General features: G+C 35.4%; 1 protein-coding gene and 1 long non-coding RNA gene across 7 annotated transcripts in view; both read left to right on the forward strand.

Moving 5' to 3' along the window:
• Positions 1 to 15874, forward strand: part of LOC132912516 (uncharacterized) — a 74243-nt gene extending 58369 nt beyond the window's left edge. The window contains exon 3 of the long non-coding RNA XR_009659221.1: positions 15862 to 15874. This is a non-coding gene — a long non-coding RNA (uncharacterized LOC132912516). The remainder of the gene's footprint in view (positions 1 to 15861) is intronic.
• On the forward strand, positions 58 to 13989 carry LOC132912252 (angiopoietin-4). Of its 6 annotated transcripts, none has more exons than XM_060969526.1 (12): positions 58 to 733; positions 805 to 1861; positions 2147 to 2263; positions 8605 to 8888; positions 9342 to 9889; positions 10030 to 10292; positions 10751 to 11084; positions 12123 to 12254; positions 12540 to 12727; positions 12922 to 13065; positions 13223 to 13347; positions 13453 to 13989. In XM_060969526.1, the coding sequence occupies exons 2-12, from the start codon at positions 1776 to 1778 to the stop codon at positions 13545 to 13547; spliced, it is 2316 nt and encodes a 771-aa protein (XP_060825509.1). In that variant the 5' UTR covers positions 58 to 733; positions 805 to 1775; the 3' UTR covers positions 13548 to 13989. The 6 variants fall into 6 exon arrangements, with proteins under 6 accessions (XP_060825509.1, XP_060825530.1, XP_060825519.1 ...); XM_060969547.1 differs by having other exon boundaries at positions 58 to 658; XM_060969536.1 differs by having other exon boundaries at positions 58 to 455; positions 556 to 1861.
• Positions 15875 to 16344: the final 470 nt, after the last annotated feature.

The raw sequence follows: 16344 nt of genomic DNA on the forward strand, positions 1-16344 counted from the left end.
ATATATTAAATATTAGGTTTCATCAGCCATTCGATAAGATATCGATGCGATATAGATATATAGATTTACAAATTGATATATCATACGCAGGTAATGTTCGGTTTATCCCTGTTTATTTCTCAATCAACTGTAATCGATATTGTCAGAAAGTGAAAAGTAGGAGTAAAATGGCTGTTGGAACTGTTGAAAGTTTGGAAGCACGAAGACGACAACAGTAAGAATTAAAACAGTATTTATGGTGTATGCAGTAGTAGTATACAATGACGGAATAATTCGTACTATAGATGTACTCAAATAAGCGAAGGGGAAAAACAATGATAAGGGACTGACAGTCGTACTCGCGTATGGTCACATACATGTATGTCTTCGTTTTATAAATGACGTCATCTTGTTCCTGCGATAGGAACTTCTCCTGATGACGCTGGCAACGACATCAGTCAAGAAGGGGTAGAGTGGTAGGTAGGGTGAGAAAGAGAAGGGCAACGCAAAGGAAGGGGAAGAAGAAGTTGCAACGAAACGGAACAGTACGAATTCAAACGGATCGAACCGTTTCAGATCGGATCATAGCCTTACAGAGGGAAAGGACGGAAAAAGACCACAGAATGGTCGGTAGATCAGTGGGGAGAGGTACAAGCACTCTTTCAAAGCGGACACGTATGTACGTGAAAGTAACTCTTACTATTCAGCGGCGATCGGGAACTTGTTGGTGCTTTATGGTGTCGGCAGTCTGGTTGTTTGTATCGAATTTAAAATACGGTGCGCATAATTGCATATTACTGTTGTGTATTTTGCTCGTTATTTCAGGAAACGTACGAACAATAAAGTGAAAAACATAAGAGTAAGGAAGGGTGATGCACAATCGTATATGACATAGAGTTTGTCCATGTTTTAATCCATATCGAACTTATATATCTAGAAAGAACAGAAGAACGGATAGATCATCGAACTTGGAAGAAAACGGAGCAGGTGTCATACACAACATTCGGTGCGAAGTGCGCGTAATCAATGGTTCTGATTTTATCTGTGAAACACGTATACGCACGTATAAATACAACACAATTTGACACGGTCTTTTGTCTTTCTTTTTTAAGTCGTTTCTAAGAGACATAGTATACCGCGCACACCGACATATACATTTTGCTTCATTTTTAATACGTTTATTTAACTTTTTTGTCCGCTTCTCTCGGAAAATCTCTAAAATCTCTATCAGTGTACAGAAATGAGATATTGATTATACTAATTACTCACTTACCGTGTGTGTGTGTGTCTTCATCAAGGGAATGCCAATGTTCGTAATGACAACGGTCGTGTATAGTTCGATCAAGGCGAACAAATATTAAAAGTAGAGCGAAACCAACGGAACAAGTAATGATTTTGCTACAAAGAGAAAAGTGAGAAAAGTATAGGATTCGTTTAAGTTTATCATCTCATCTTATCTTGGTGCGTATACGGTGATCAAAGTGTTATATCGAAGAGGATCGGGAATAAACTCCGCTATGATTACTCTGAACGTTCGTTATGATAACGAATTGTTATGAAACCATTTAAAATTGGTAATGGCGAAAGAAAAATCCTTTTGTGTTTCTTGTAACTTGTAATAGTTGTGTTTTCTTTGCCGAGTGTTTCGTGATTTGTGCTTCGATCAAATTGATTTTGTTCCAGTCGAAAAGAACATTTACATTCTCGCGTATATATCTTCAACTTAGAAACATTATCGTTGGTGAATTTACTTATTACTTTGTACATATATATATATAAGCGTTGAGAATGAATGGATGTTCGGCTTAAAAAGAAGAAGAAGAAGAACTTGCATGCGAACAACTAACCGAACATTAAGTGATCTTCGTCGGGAGTGCCGTGGGTACGTGAATTTTTAAAATCGCGTATTTTTCTTCGTTCCGTTCTTTATTTCTGCCGTTCTCTCTTTCTTTTTCTTCTGTTTCTTCTTCTTCTTCTGCTTCTTCTATTTCTTTTCTTCTTCTTTTCTTTCTCCTTTCCCTTTTATACTTCCTCGCCATTGACATTGCCGTTAAATATCCATTCACTCCCATATCTTTCATATCCCTTTCATTCTCTTCGATTGTTCGATCATGAGAGAAGCTGTAGTACTTGCCACATGTTTATTGGGTATCGTGTTTGCTGGAAGTCCTAGACTACCCAGGACCTCTGCCGATGAACGTAATACCCGTAACGTTAGTAACAATGGAGGCAACGTCACTGGAAACACGATACCGATACCTAGCCGCAATTCTCAACGAAATAGGTAAGTTGGCATAAAAAAGCAGTAAAGTATATCGATAAACATTGATTTCTGTAAAGATCGAAAGTTGAAAATAGAGTAAGATGACAGGCATCGTATCACTTACGTTCATTCGATAGATTGATTCGATAGATACGAGAAGACTAATTTCTTTTTCTTGTTTAATTTTGTGAATAGCATATAGTGTATAACATATGTGCGCGCGTGCGCGCGTGTCTGTACATATTCACTTAATCGTAGTTGACCAACGAACGGTCAGTCCGTACAGCTTTCTTGTGTTTCGTGCGCGGTGAAAAGTTAAAAAATCGAATAATTCTTCTGGAATTTGTTATTCTGAAACAAGTACAATTTGAGATTGTGATTTGCTCGTTTGTCTAGCAAATTTGTACTATTTAATATTAGGAAAATGAAAACGAGTTATTTGTTTACAACGAATGTGGTAATAAAAGTAACGCCGATTCAAATAAAATTGGTTTAAGTTTAATACTTTGATTCGACGACTTTAATCGTAAGAAATTGAACCAAGAATTTCCGTTATTGTACTGAAACAGGTTTATACTCGCCTTTTTCTTTCGCTTTCTCTTTCCATCCTCTCAATTCGTGCACCGTGTAGCAGCATACATCTACAATCTGCAGTATACAACTATAAATCCCTCGTCGTCGTGTTGTCTCGCCTTGTGTTGTCGTTCTATCGGGGTTCATGCTAGACTTTCCCTTATGTAACTTCGCAGAACAACGCGAAAGGTGTTTGGTTCTTAATAATAGTAGCGGAATTGCTAAAGAATATTTTGTCACTTATGTAATAGAATTTTATGAATTTTATCGGATCGTTGATTGTAAACCTTGTTTTCTTTCTAGAAATTACATACTGGTTGCCTTCTCATCTCGCTTTCCACTTACGTGCCTATTACATATTAGCCAAACTAGCTTTTCTTTTATTTAATTACCATTTTATTTATCGCCAAGAACTTGTCAATAATAACGAGTCTGTTAATTCTTGTATTTGATACACATTCTTCTAACGATACTGCACAAACCACAACCAATAATTAATTAATCGTCTAATTAAACTGGTACGCAAAAGCTACACCGAGATTATCTCCGTTCTCTAGAAAATTGTTTTCTTTTAGCATCTACAACGTTTTATTTTTCAAAAACAAATCTTCAATCTTGATTAATTTGAATAAGTTGATCAGTTTGGTTTTTGTGTAGCTCAAATAACTTTTGCCACATAAGATTAATACAATTTCGATAATCAAACTCAAATTGCACAATATAATACAATATTTAAAATAGTATGAACAGTCAACGAGAAAAACTCAACAACTCCCTTCGCGCACGCATCATTCTCTTTTTCATGCATAAGATTTACATGTATATGTATATACGAGTATAAGACAACAAATACGAAAAACCATATATTCTCTCTAATGTATTAGTTGGCATATACACTAGCGGTTTTCTTCGAAAACGTCCATTCGAATTAATACTTTTTCAGGAACAAATCGATAGTAAAAATATTTTTGCATATTATATAAAGCGACTTTTAAACTATTTTCCCCCGATGCTTTATAAAAGAAATACAGATTAAACGAGAAAAACACAACCTTTTTTCACCGTTTCGTTTTATACCGTAAACGCTATTTGTTGTACATGAAAAAGTTTCAGTAGAAAGTTGTGAATTAATAAAATTATCTGTAAAATGAGACTCGTTGCGTTACGATAAGCCCAATTTTTAGATTGTAAATTAGTAAAATGTGGGAAAAAGTGCATTTTTCATAAATATAAAAGTTCATTTTTATAACTTTAGTTAAAGTTGTCGTGCAGTATCAAGACTCTGTGTAGATAAGTAAGTTATGTCTATAATTAAGTCGAAATAAGGTACCAAATTTCGAATCGACCCGTTTGTTGATTTTCGTATAATCGGCTTGTCAACTTCGCACGGAAACGGGACATTTTTAATTTGCGATAAAGAAATATAGACTTATTTCAAAATCGGTTTATTAAATCCGAGCTTGTACGTTATCTTGTTGACACCTATATGCAAGCGTAAAAAAATTTTTGTAATTATTTATAGAGAAGCTCATCCTATCAATTTCGATGATTCTCGAATATAGAATGTAGAAATCAATATTTTGGAAAACTTTAATATATATATATATATTACTCCAGCTCGACTTTGTTTTCAGAGATATTCGTAAAAAAACTGTCTTGTACCCCGTTGTCCGTCAGTAGTAGCATATGTGTCAGGTATTTTTTGTTTATGAACAAGAGTCTTGGGTGAGTTTAAAGGTTCCGTGCACAATTGCGTATTCGAGGTTGCAAGAAAAATACCTGTTGTAATTGAATTGTAAGACAGACAGACAGACAGACAGACAGATATTTCTTAACACCTCCCATGTTCGGTTGGGCCACGGAGCTGTATCCCTGTCTCGTCCCACCTTCGTTCGTATACATCATATGGTATACAGAATAAACAGAGAATAAGCATCAGGTTTCGGTCAGGTCATTCTATCTGGTCGCTAGAAACTAATACGAGCGCATACGCTGCCACGAACATACAATTATTACAGACAGTACTACTCACTGTAATGGTATCGATAGTTTTTTGCTCGGAATATCTGTGAAACTATGAGCCGACAGACTCTTACATGTATAGGAAAAAGTTGTTCAAAATGTTGAGTCCTTACAAGAAAATTAAACATATTCAAAAATCACCTAAATCTAGTTTTCTAGAACTGTAAGTTTTTTTAACAGTTTCACTGTAAACATTTTATTTGCAAGCCTGCATCGCATTGTCTTCGTGATTATTCATCTTAAGCGATCGATACCAATCGGGAAGTAGGTATATCAATGTCAGACTCTACTAAGAATAAACATAATATATAAATAGATTGCAACGCGAAAAAAGACGAGAGACAAAATCATTACAAGTTTGACGATACTTTCGCAACACTCCTATATGTACGTTTACGCTTACTTACCTTTATGCATAACAACTTTATCGATATTAGTTCTTAATAAATATTGCTTCTGTTGCCCAAGAATAACACGAAGGTTGCAGTACAACGTAATAGGAAATTTGTAAATGTCAGGATACATAGACAGGGGTATACATATATGTATACACGTGTTACATCTACTATCGTTAGTCGTTCCACTAGAATCATCATGGTATTCGTCTCGTAATTTGTTACCTTTCTTTTTCAATCTTACGGAAGTTATCAGTTGTGGAATGTCGTCCGTTGTAAGCGCTCGTTGTAATTCCGCTTCCACCTTTCGATAGTCGTTGTTAGTTTTTGTTCGTTGGTTTCGCTGCAGAGTACTTTTACACTAGAGTAATTTCGATAATATTCATGCCCATTTTCGTTATAAGCTGGTTAAAAATGTGGATTAAGTAAAACAATTATACAGTTATAGCTTAATAAATTAAATTAAAACCTCCGTTCTACCATGTATGTTTGTATTGTAACTTTTCTTTCTCTCTTTTTTCGCAACGTCATGGACCTTATATGATACAATTTGAAAGAATAACGGCACTTTCTGTTTGCTATGACCCGAAGGACCGATATCTATAATAATTACGCTTATGGTATCAATTATTCTTATTGAGAATTATTTAAGAGGAGCATCGGTGAAAGAACAAAGTCTTATCGTTATTTAAGGTAACATTATATAACGATGTCGGCATAATAATTGAAACAACAGAAATATCACGGATTAACATTAGGCGATACGTTTGAGACGATAGAATTTTATAATAGACAACTTCATTTACGTATAGCTAAAATATAAAATATTAATCTGACAATTTGATAATTAGAAGGAAGGTAAAGAGAACGATTTTGGGCTTAGGGATACGAGATCTGTTTATTATTGTAATTTCTATAATTATACGTACATGCTATACTTGTAGATGAATCGGCAATAGCTGCAACGAAGTAAAAATTGATACAATAAAATTACGTTTTAAATTTCAGTCTTCAATTAGAAACGTTCAAGTATATGTGAAGAAATCGGTCAAAGGCAAATCTCGTCAGCAGCAAATACGTAATTGTATAAATATTTATTTCTCATTCAGCCAATCGTAACAGCGACAGTGGACATAATCGACCATCGATCGCATTTAAGCAATACTAATCTCAGCTGCCTATACAGTTGATCGAATTGTGAACCATTTTTCAAACAATCAATCGACGATACGTCGAGCATGTCGCATTACAGCAGCAGTATCGTCGTGTTTGTAAAGGTCTCTCGATCAAAAATTTTACATAAAGTCTATCGCTGCTTCTAACAACTGGATTCGATGGGGATATGACCTTTGAAGATCCTTTGTTTTATTGCTCCTCGATGAATCTTGCATTAATGATTAATGCAATATCGTAATTCCAAAGAATTAAGAGAGAGAACTCAACTTTTTATATTGTAAAAATAAAATAACTTTGCCTGAATGAAGCTGATAAGTATCATAATACATATTTTTATTATCAGAAACGATAAAGTAAACGTAAGTTAACTTCACAAATTTTGTTGTGGCGCTTGCAACTGTGCATAGAAATGTATAAAAATATGGCGGATTGTCCTCTGTTCATTATATTATATTCTTATGATTATGAAAGGTTTCGTCTCACTATATCAAATAAGTTAAATAGGTTTTAAAAAGTATTCCTTACTAACAATTCTTATTAATCGCTTGTCATTAATTTTTTAATTCATTTTTACGTAGGAATAATTTCATTATAGCACGTAGGATTATCAAACTTGCAACGAGCGAGCGTTTCAATTACAAGGCTACAGGGTCTCGGCCGATTGCTCTTATGTGCAATGTGTAATTTCAATAATAATTGTAGATGATCATCAATTTGAAGAAAAAAAGGAACAAAAATTCGATTTATCCGTATTTTAAGCATAGGTGTAGAACGTCAACTTAAACTGTAATTTTCACATGAAAATATTTAGAAGAAATATTAGCGAAAATGTAACAGACTCTAATATATTATTTAAATAATTTACTATTTCAGTCGCCAAGAATGTTGTATATGTTAGCGTTCATCCGGAGTATTCATCCACCAGTGAACTGGTGTAAATACTCTCCGGTTTTCGTAGTTCGCTTTCACTGTGGAGGAATCATCTATCCAGCGATCTATCAATGCGAAACGGTACAAGTTTGGCTTTATCTATGCGAGAGCCACAAACTCGCATACATACGAATAGGTAATATCATCATGCCCGGTACATGAAGCTGCCAGCAACCTAACCGATACCAAGATAAAAGGTGGCAAAGATATTTTTACGAATATGTACATATCTCGAAAGCTACAGCCGAGCAGGGCTCCAAACATACGTAGGAAAAAATTATTCAAAATCATGATCCTGACAATAATATATTTGAGAATCATTGAAACTAGTAAGGTAGATCTCCTCGTCCGAATAATTAATAATTATGATATTTACCTACTCTTCTTACAAGGTATATTTAGTAAAAGCGAATGAGCAAATATTTGCGAGTTATAGTATCGTGCCAATTCTCTTTCTATATATATTAATTCAATATAATGTAATGCAATAATCGTTGCATGTTACATACTATATTTATATATACTTATTATTATAAATTACATTTTTATTCGACGAATAGTAAACCAGAGAATACGCACACGAATACGAATATCGTGTGTGCGTTACGAAAAGAGAATAAATGATAAAATTTACGAAAATATGTTGTAATTCTTAATAATGTATATGTATGTTAATTATTTAAGTATGTTAATTATCGTTCAGTAGTCGTGTACACGTGGTAAAAGTAATGATAACAATGCCGTTATATTTTACACGGATACAAATTCTACAAATTTAGGCAATACACTATAAAGTTTACAGATTTGTAAGATTCGAAAGGACCGTAATAACCATGGAGAGTACGACTGTTGACCTACCTGTGGATTGCGTAAAATTACAGTTTACATCGTAACGAGAGAAAGGATACATCTGTGCAAGTTGTTTCAGATTCAGCTTTATCTTAGATCCGATACTATTTTATATAACATAGAGAAACATTTTCCTCATTTACAGCAATGATGTATCGATTATCAGTATCGTTTAATTTAATTAAAGAAGATGAATTAATTTTGTAGCCTTTTGTAGTAACCAATATTAATCAAATTTGATAATTTGTTCATATTTTGAAATTTCTATTAATTGTCGAGATAAATAATTGTTAAGATGTAACGAATCAATGGATGAACATTCGATGTTAACTCGAGTGAAATGAAAATTTCTTAATTGAAATTAAAACGAAATTTCATTCTTTGATCGTAATACTTTTCGGTACTTTCTTTTTTCAGAGAGCAATACCTCTTTAACGTTTTCGAGGTTATAGTTTCGACTTTGGAATCAAAATTACAACGCATTGAAAATTTGGACAAAGCGGTGGAACACTTGATGAGAAGAGTGGAAGCTTTGGATTCTCGCGTGAATGATAATATCGATAAAACCGATGCAGTTATTACAAAGCTACGAACATTAGATCTAAAACTGTTCAATTCTCATCAAATTGAATTTTCTTCAACCGAATCTGTATACTCGACAAAAAGGAGCGACGATGAAAACGACAGTGAAATCAGAAGCGGTACGTATGTATGTATGTACATAAAATGCTGTTACGTAAAAACAGAAATTCGTTAACAGACGTATCTATAGAAGAAGAAAAAAAAAAAAAAAGAAAAAAAAGAAAAAAGAAAAATATTGGACCGATCGAATCGGTTAGAACAAACATGGATCGCAACTACAAATTGTCGTTCGAATTGTATTACATTTACAGCCGGTTTTCTTTTATCTATATCGTTTACTTAACAATTGTATTTACGTGTATTTTATAGGTATGCATACATATACCTACATATGTACACACGTATACAAGCCTGCTTTCCCTGTATTCCCCCCTCCCCCCCAATTTTTTCGTTCTCTTCGTCTCTTTTCCATACTTTTATCTTTTTGCTGATGCTTCTTCTTCTTTTCTTTCTACGTTTGCCATTCACTGTTGAAGTTTATCGTATAAATTGGCATTTATTTGACAAAACAGGTTCGAAATTACAAGCAATCCATCAGAAGCGAGAAAATCCATCATCATCCGATTTCACTCTTGGTGAAAAATTATTGTCACTTGATCAAAAGGTATCGGATATAGATAATAAATTGATCGATTTGAAACATCAATTGGATAATAACTTGTTACAAAATGACGACATAAATGCCGAAGCCAGCGAAAAAAAGCCAGTCAGTATGAGCGTAATCGAAATCACTAAAGCGATGAGTAACGAAGTAATAAATCACATTACGATCGAGATAGAAAATTTAAGGCAAGCGACCAACAATATGGACAGAAAGTTACAGTTTCACGTAAACTTGGTTTCCGATCGTTTGGGAACTATTTACAACATGATGAGTGACGTGCACGATGCGATATTAGTGAGAGGAAGTACGAACGGTCGACCGGCGTTCAACGTTACAACAACAACGACAACCACCGAGCCGCCATCACCGAGGCAGAGTAAAATCGATCGACTCGTCGAACAAATATATCCAATGTTGACTGTATCGGAGAAAATGGATGAAGTTTGGAACGTCGTGGTAAGCTGAGAAAATGTGGCTAAATTATTAATTTCACTGTTTACCGGCCGTGTTAATCACGTTATATGACCGCATGCACCGTTTTACATGTCCACCTGACGGCATTCCATATAGATAGGCATTTATACTTTTTTCGACAGGTTGGCACGAAAAGTTCCGTGGACGATCTCTTGCCAAAATCCGATGAATTACTTACACAAACGCAAAGACAGGAAAGAGCGATCAGTGAAATTCATGCGGATTTAAGATCGAAAACGAATAAGATTATCGAAAATTTAGAAGGAGTGGAGAATAGACTTCGAAAGCAGGAGGACGACGTAGCTAGCCTTGCTCAGCGTCCAATACCTGCGGAATTGCTACTGGATCCCACGATCGATCGCCTTGTCGAATACGACTCCAATAGGTTAGTTTTCCTTCTTTGATATTTTATTCGTTTGCTTTTATTATCATACACCATGTTACGAAATAATATAGAAACCGAAGGCATTTACGACGTTGTCAGTTTCATTCCATTTTTCGAGAAACAATCTTTTCTCTCTAATAATAACAGACAATGTACATACGTATTTCTAGCTTTATCTGTTTGCTTATTTCCGTTCGATGAAAAGAATTCTTTTGTTTCGTGTAATGTGAAAGAATCGTATTTCAAGTTGATTGCATATGTTGTTAGTAAATATTCAAATATATTATTATACGTAGGTATATGATACGTGAAAGAACGATGTAAAAGAATATTAATAAATAAATAAATATGTAGAAAGTGGTAACAGCAATATACTATGTCCAACTAACCAAACACCATTATTACATTGCTATGTAATTAGTATGTTTCATGTAGAACGAATTTCTTTCGATTCACAGATACGTTGGACTCTCTGATGACATTGCAGTTGAAACAACCGTTTCACCCGTCAATCCGACTACCATCGTTTCGTCTGTGTCAATGTCCATGTCTTCCTCGACCTCGTCGAACGCAGTATCGATCAATAATTTCATTAATTCAAGCAATATAGCTGGTTCCACTAATTTCTCCAACTCGACAGCCAGTCCTTCGATAGGCCCCCCATTATCCCCGAGTTCGCAGCGATCATCGTCTAAAAATCGTGGTGTTATATTTCCAAGTGTCAAAAACAAACCAAGTCCAGCAAATTCGACCTTTACCACCGATGCATTCCTTAATTACAAAGATGTTAAGGTAATAAACAACAACAACATTCTCACTCCGCACCAATTAACGTCACTGGTAATCGACACCGTTCAAACGAATTAGAAACAGCTTTTATATAGTATTTTATATTTTTCTCATTTCTTCTTTGGTTTTTAACCAACCAAAGTGGAATAACCGATATACTTTGCATGACTATTATGCAAACCTATTTTTTTCTTTCTTCCTCTCTCTTTTCTATAGTTCAGTTACCTTGTAAGACCCTGTAAGCGAATAAACGAACGAACGCGATGAAACGGAAGAAGATGAGAGAGTGAACGTAACAACTACGCTGCTGCATTTCTATGCGAAGAATGTGTCGACAAGGGGAGGCGCAATTACTGCGGAAGAGGAGTGATTGTGTAGGGAGGGGGGAGGGGGAAGGGAATGGGGAGAGAAAGAAGGAATTTTAAACATATGCATTTTATCGTGCATACACAGTATAGTTATATCACTTATAGAATACACGACATGCCCACATATGTGCCCACCTTCGTTCACGTACATATCGTACGTGCTATAACACAAAGAAATGTTCAGATTTGAAAAATTTATTACGTAATACTTCGATGAACATTTCGAATGTTTCGTTTAAACGATCATTTTAAAGTTGCTCGTAATTACTCGTCTCGTCAATGTGTGTAAATAACACACATTATAGTCACTGTAATGCACACATATGCGTCACGTACAACCATCAACTTTGAAACATTCCAATACGGCTCGTAAAAAATCTCTGTCGATGAAATTTTTATTAATCCTTCCTTTATAGAAATTTTGAGTATGTATACCATACTTTTTATTTCCAGAAGAAATAAAAAGAAAGAAAGAAAAGTAGTTTTTACAATACGATTGTATAATTGAAAAATTAAATATGTATAACAATATTATAGGAAGAGAGAAAAATACTAATCTATGTACGTAATATGTAACAGAGTGAAAAATCTACGCAAGGAAAAGAAAACGTTATTCCATGTTATCAATGCTTACAAACACGATGATATATGTACATCTTGTTTAATGTTACAGGGCTATTCATGTGTTGATTTGTTGAATGCTGGCATGAGAGATAGCGGTGTCTATTACCTTCAAATTCGTGGAACAACCTATTGGTTTCTCAAGGTTTATTGCGAGCAGGATATCGCCGAAGGAGGTTGGACGGTAAAACAGAGATTCGTCCAAATACTATAATATATATTCGCGTATGCATCATGCATCGAGATAGAACTGGTGTGATAGAACTGGTGTGATAGAACGGATTTTTTTTTTCCAAAGAAATATATTTCGCAATGTAGAATCTAGTCATCGATAGCTTATACTCTTAGGTCGTTAGAGAAAAAGAATGACTGTGCGTACAATAAACAACTGCGTTCGTTGGTAAAAGATATTTAATCTTCCTACTTTTTTTATCTCATAATTCGAAGAAGAACGTCCACTTTTCCTTAGGTTATTCAAAGAAGAGACGACTTCGGCGAGCCAAGAGAAAACTTCAATCGTGACTGGGCTGATTATAAAAACGGTTTTGGTGATCCTGCTCGAGAGTTTTGGCTTGGCAACGAAAACATATACATGTTAACTAACAACGAAGATTACATGCTTCGGGTGGAACTCGAAGATTTCGAAGGTAACAAAAGGTAAAAAATATCAAAATTACAATTGCAACTGATTTTGGATGCGAAGTTCGGACGTTTTAATGTCTGTGTAGAATAGATCGGAGAGGATTTCAAAGACGATTTTCTCTGTTTCTATGTTTAAGATATAGAACGTTTCGGAACATTCGTATATCTGTGCGCGGACAAAAATTATATATGTATGTACTTTCGTTTAGGTACGCACAGTATTCTCACTTCAAAATCTATTCAGAAGGAGAATATTACAAATTGGAGATTGACGGTTACGACGGAAATGCCGGTGATTCATTAAACGATCCATGGTACGGTTCGAACAATAGTCCGTTTTCCACGTACAACAGGTAACAAGTTATTTCTTCATTTGTTAGAATGCATGAAATGACAATTTCGATTATGTGAAAGCATAGAGCAAAAAGCAATCAAGAACGGATAATATCGGATAGATTAATCGTAATAAGAGTCAATTATACGTTCGAGACGATATTTCATTTCACACAGGGACAACGATAGGTCATCGTTGAACTGCGCTTCCATGCTAAAAGGCGGATGGTGGTGGAAATCGTGCGGACGAGGGTTAAATGGTCTTTATTTGAACGATCCTCAGGATTTAACCGCTCGACAAGGTATGGTTGCTTACAAAATAACGTCACGTACAGCCAGCCATTCATGTTTCGTATTATCCGTTTAACGATAAAAGACGATTCTTCCTTTCTGTTATTTAATAAAAGGTATCGTATGGTTCCGTTGGAGAGGTTGGGATTACACTTTGAAACGTGCCACGATGATGATTAAACCAAAAGGACCAACAACAGCAATGATATAGACGATTATAACGATATAATAATAACAACAACAACAATAATAATAGAAAAATGTTTTCTAGAAGAATCGCGCTACGTCCGTAATGCTCGGTACGATAACGGATGATGTCGTTTATCAGTTACCAAATATATATATATATATATATATACACGTGTAAGAATGTTTGGAAATGTCGAATGAGAAAACAATCTTTTACCGATTATCTGTTCTCCATTTTTCTTTATTAAATACATAATAATTTGGCTTGTAATTATTATTAAGGAATTAATATTTATTTCAGTACATTTTTGTTTCTTACTTGCCTCGAGCCCGTTCTAATCAACAATTGAAAACGTACAAAACGATTCGTGTAAATTTACCTTAAATCGAAGAAATTAAAAATATTTACGTAATATATATGTATATGTGAAGAATGGGCGATATAAAGTACGAATTCCCTATGATCATGTGTTTTATTTTATTTTATATATATATGTCGGAGATAAAAGGACACCGGGTCCCCCCCGTTGGAATTATTTGGAAAAGCCTCAATACTGTAGCATTTACGAAATAACCCAGACACAGTCATTCGAAACTTGAGACAATGAGTTTAGGCTCGAGGCGACAACCGGTCGCCGAGCGTAGCCACGGTCACGGGATAAACATTCCACCTAACAGAGATATAAAGTAACATAGCTTTCCTTTAAAGAATTGGCAGTACCGACACTTGACAATAAAACATTGTAACAGCCCCGCGGCTCGTCACATACAGACCGCATTCTTTGAGTAAGATGATCGCCAGATGCCGATGCATCATTCACAGTTTATGCTCAGATAGTCTGAGGAGCCGCTACAAATCTTAGGACTTAGTCCTTCCGATTGACAAACAGTCTTTGTTCTATCCGCCTGTAAATCTGTCACCTATTGCGGAAAGATATGGGAGATCAGATTTCCTCACGTGCGACGCTTCCGCCAGGAACTCTCTCTCAAAGGCGGCTAGCATCTTTTGCTAACCGCCGATATAGAAATTAACCAATTAACAGCAACGCCCATTTCCCTCACCCTCCGTGTGGAGGCTTTCTTTGACGAATCCGATGATCTCGTGCTCTTAGGCACATCCCATCATAGTCTTCCTCTGCAGCGTCGTCGTGACGGAAAGTCATTCTCTTTCTAGCAGTCTCATTAGCCATACGCCTAGTGTGTTTGTACGATCGGTGAATAATCTACGTCTTAGCAAAGAGCTAATCAAGCGATCCTTGTATCACGAGTAGTAAGTCGAGTCCGACTTAGACTTTGAAGCAAAGTATATTCGTTATCCCGTTGACCGTGAATTCGCTTTATCGAACCTAGGGCCATTGTCATTAGCGTCCAGCTACCGCGTCCGATTGTCAGTCTTGTATCAGCCATACTTGTGTAATAAATATCTGTGCGACAACCATGAACAACATTGGTGAAGATTCATTAAACGCCCCTAACGCCAACCCGACATATATATATCTGTATAACATGTATTCGATTTATATATATATGTCGGAAATGAAAGGACACCGGGTCCCCGTTGGAGTTACTTGGAAAACCTCAATACCGTAACATTTAAGAAATAACCCAACACAGTCATTCGAAATTTGTGACAATGAGCTTTTAGGCTCGAGGCGACTATCGGTCGCCGAAGCTTAGCCACGGTCGCGGGATGAACGTTCCGCCTAACAGAGATATGAAGTTATATAGTTTTCCTTTAAAGAATTGGCAGTACCGACACTTGACAATAAAACATTGTAACAGCCCCGCGGCTCGGCACACACAGACCGCATTCTTTGAGTAAGATGATCGGCAGATGCCGATGCATCATTCACAGTTTATGCTCGGATAGTCTGAGGAGCCGCTACAAATCTTAGGACTTAGTTAACTAAAGTCCTTCCGATTGACAAACAGTCTTTATTCTATCCGCCCGTAAATCTATCACCTATTGCGGAAAGATATGGGAGATCAGATTTCCTCACGTGCGACGCTTCCCGCCAGGAACTCTCTCTCTCTCAAGGGCGGCTAGCATCTTTTGCTAACCAATCTTCCGATCTTATCTGTTAATAAATTTTATTGATATTTAAAAAAATTTATAATAATAATAATAAATGTAGTAGTTGTTATATATTTTATTTGGGTTTGAAATACCTGCTTCCTCCTCCTTCCACTCTGAGTGAATCTTCCCAAGGTATTCTTTTTCAAAAGCGCGCGCGTTCTTTGATTGTAACCAATTTCCCAAGGATTTAGAAAATCTAGCTTTGTATAAAAGTGAATATAAAATAATAATGATAATAGGTTAAAACGAATTGTTCAAGTATATACCATAACAACAACAACAACAACAACAACAACAACAATAATAATAGAAAATTTATTTGTAAAAAAAGACAAACTTTTGAGACATAACCTCACAATTCAGTATTCAGAATGAATGGCTTTCACAATCTTATGTTCAATTTTGGGAGAGAACACAAGATCTTATCCTTTTGCAACCACAAGATCGCACTGTTTCCATCCTTTAATAATATTTTTCTAATAAATTTTTCAATTGATAATCTTTCTAAAATCTTCTTTTGACAGAAGAATTATCGTTATGTAATCCATTCTGGATCACTGCGAACAGACATGAAACATGTAGGTTAACGTGTGAATAGAATAAATTCCGCTTAACAGAATATTTCATTAAGTTTCGTAAAAATACGAATTAAAAACTTTAAATAGGTACTTGACTAAATCGGCAAGTTTAATAATTCTTTCCGACTTTAGAAATTAATATTCGCTTAATTAATATTAATTGA

This window comes from Bombus pascuorum, chromosome 1 (assembly GCF_905332965.1).
Source record: "Bombus pascuorum chromosome 1, iyBomPasc1.1, whole genome shotgun sequence".
NCBI classification, from domain to species: Eukaryota; Metazoa; Arthropoda; class Insecta; order Hymenoptera; family Apidae; genus Bombus; species Bombus pascuorum.

Coding starts and splice junctions, on each gene's coding strand:
- LOC132912252 (XM_060969526.1), top strand. CDS start 1,776: ATGTTCGGCTTAAAAAGAAGAAGAAGAAGAACTTGCATGCGAACAACT. Junction 8,889..9,341: donor CGACAGTGAAATCAGAAGCG/GTACGTATGTAT, acceptor TTGACAAAACAG/GTTCGAAATTACAAGCAATC. Junction 12,255..12,539: donor TCGCCGAAGGAGGTTGGACG/GTAAAACAGAGA, acceptor ACTTTTCCTTAG/GTTATTCAAAGAAGAGACGA.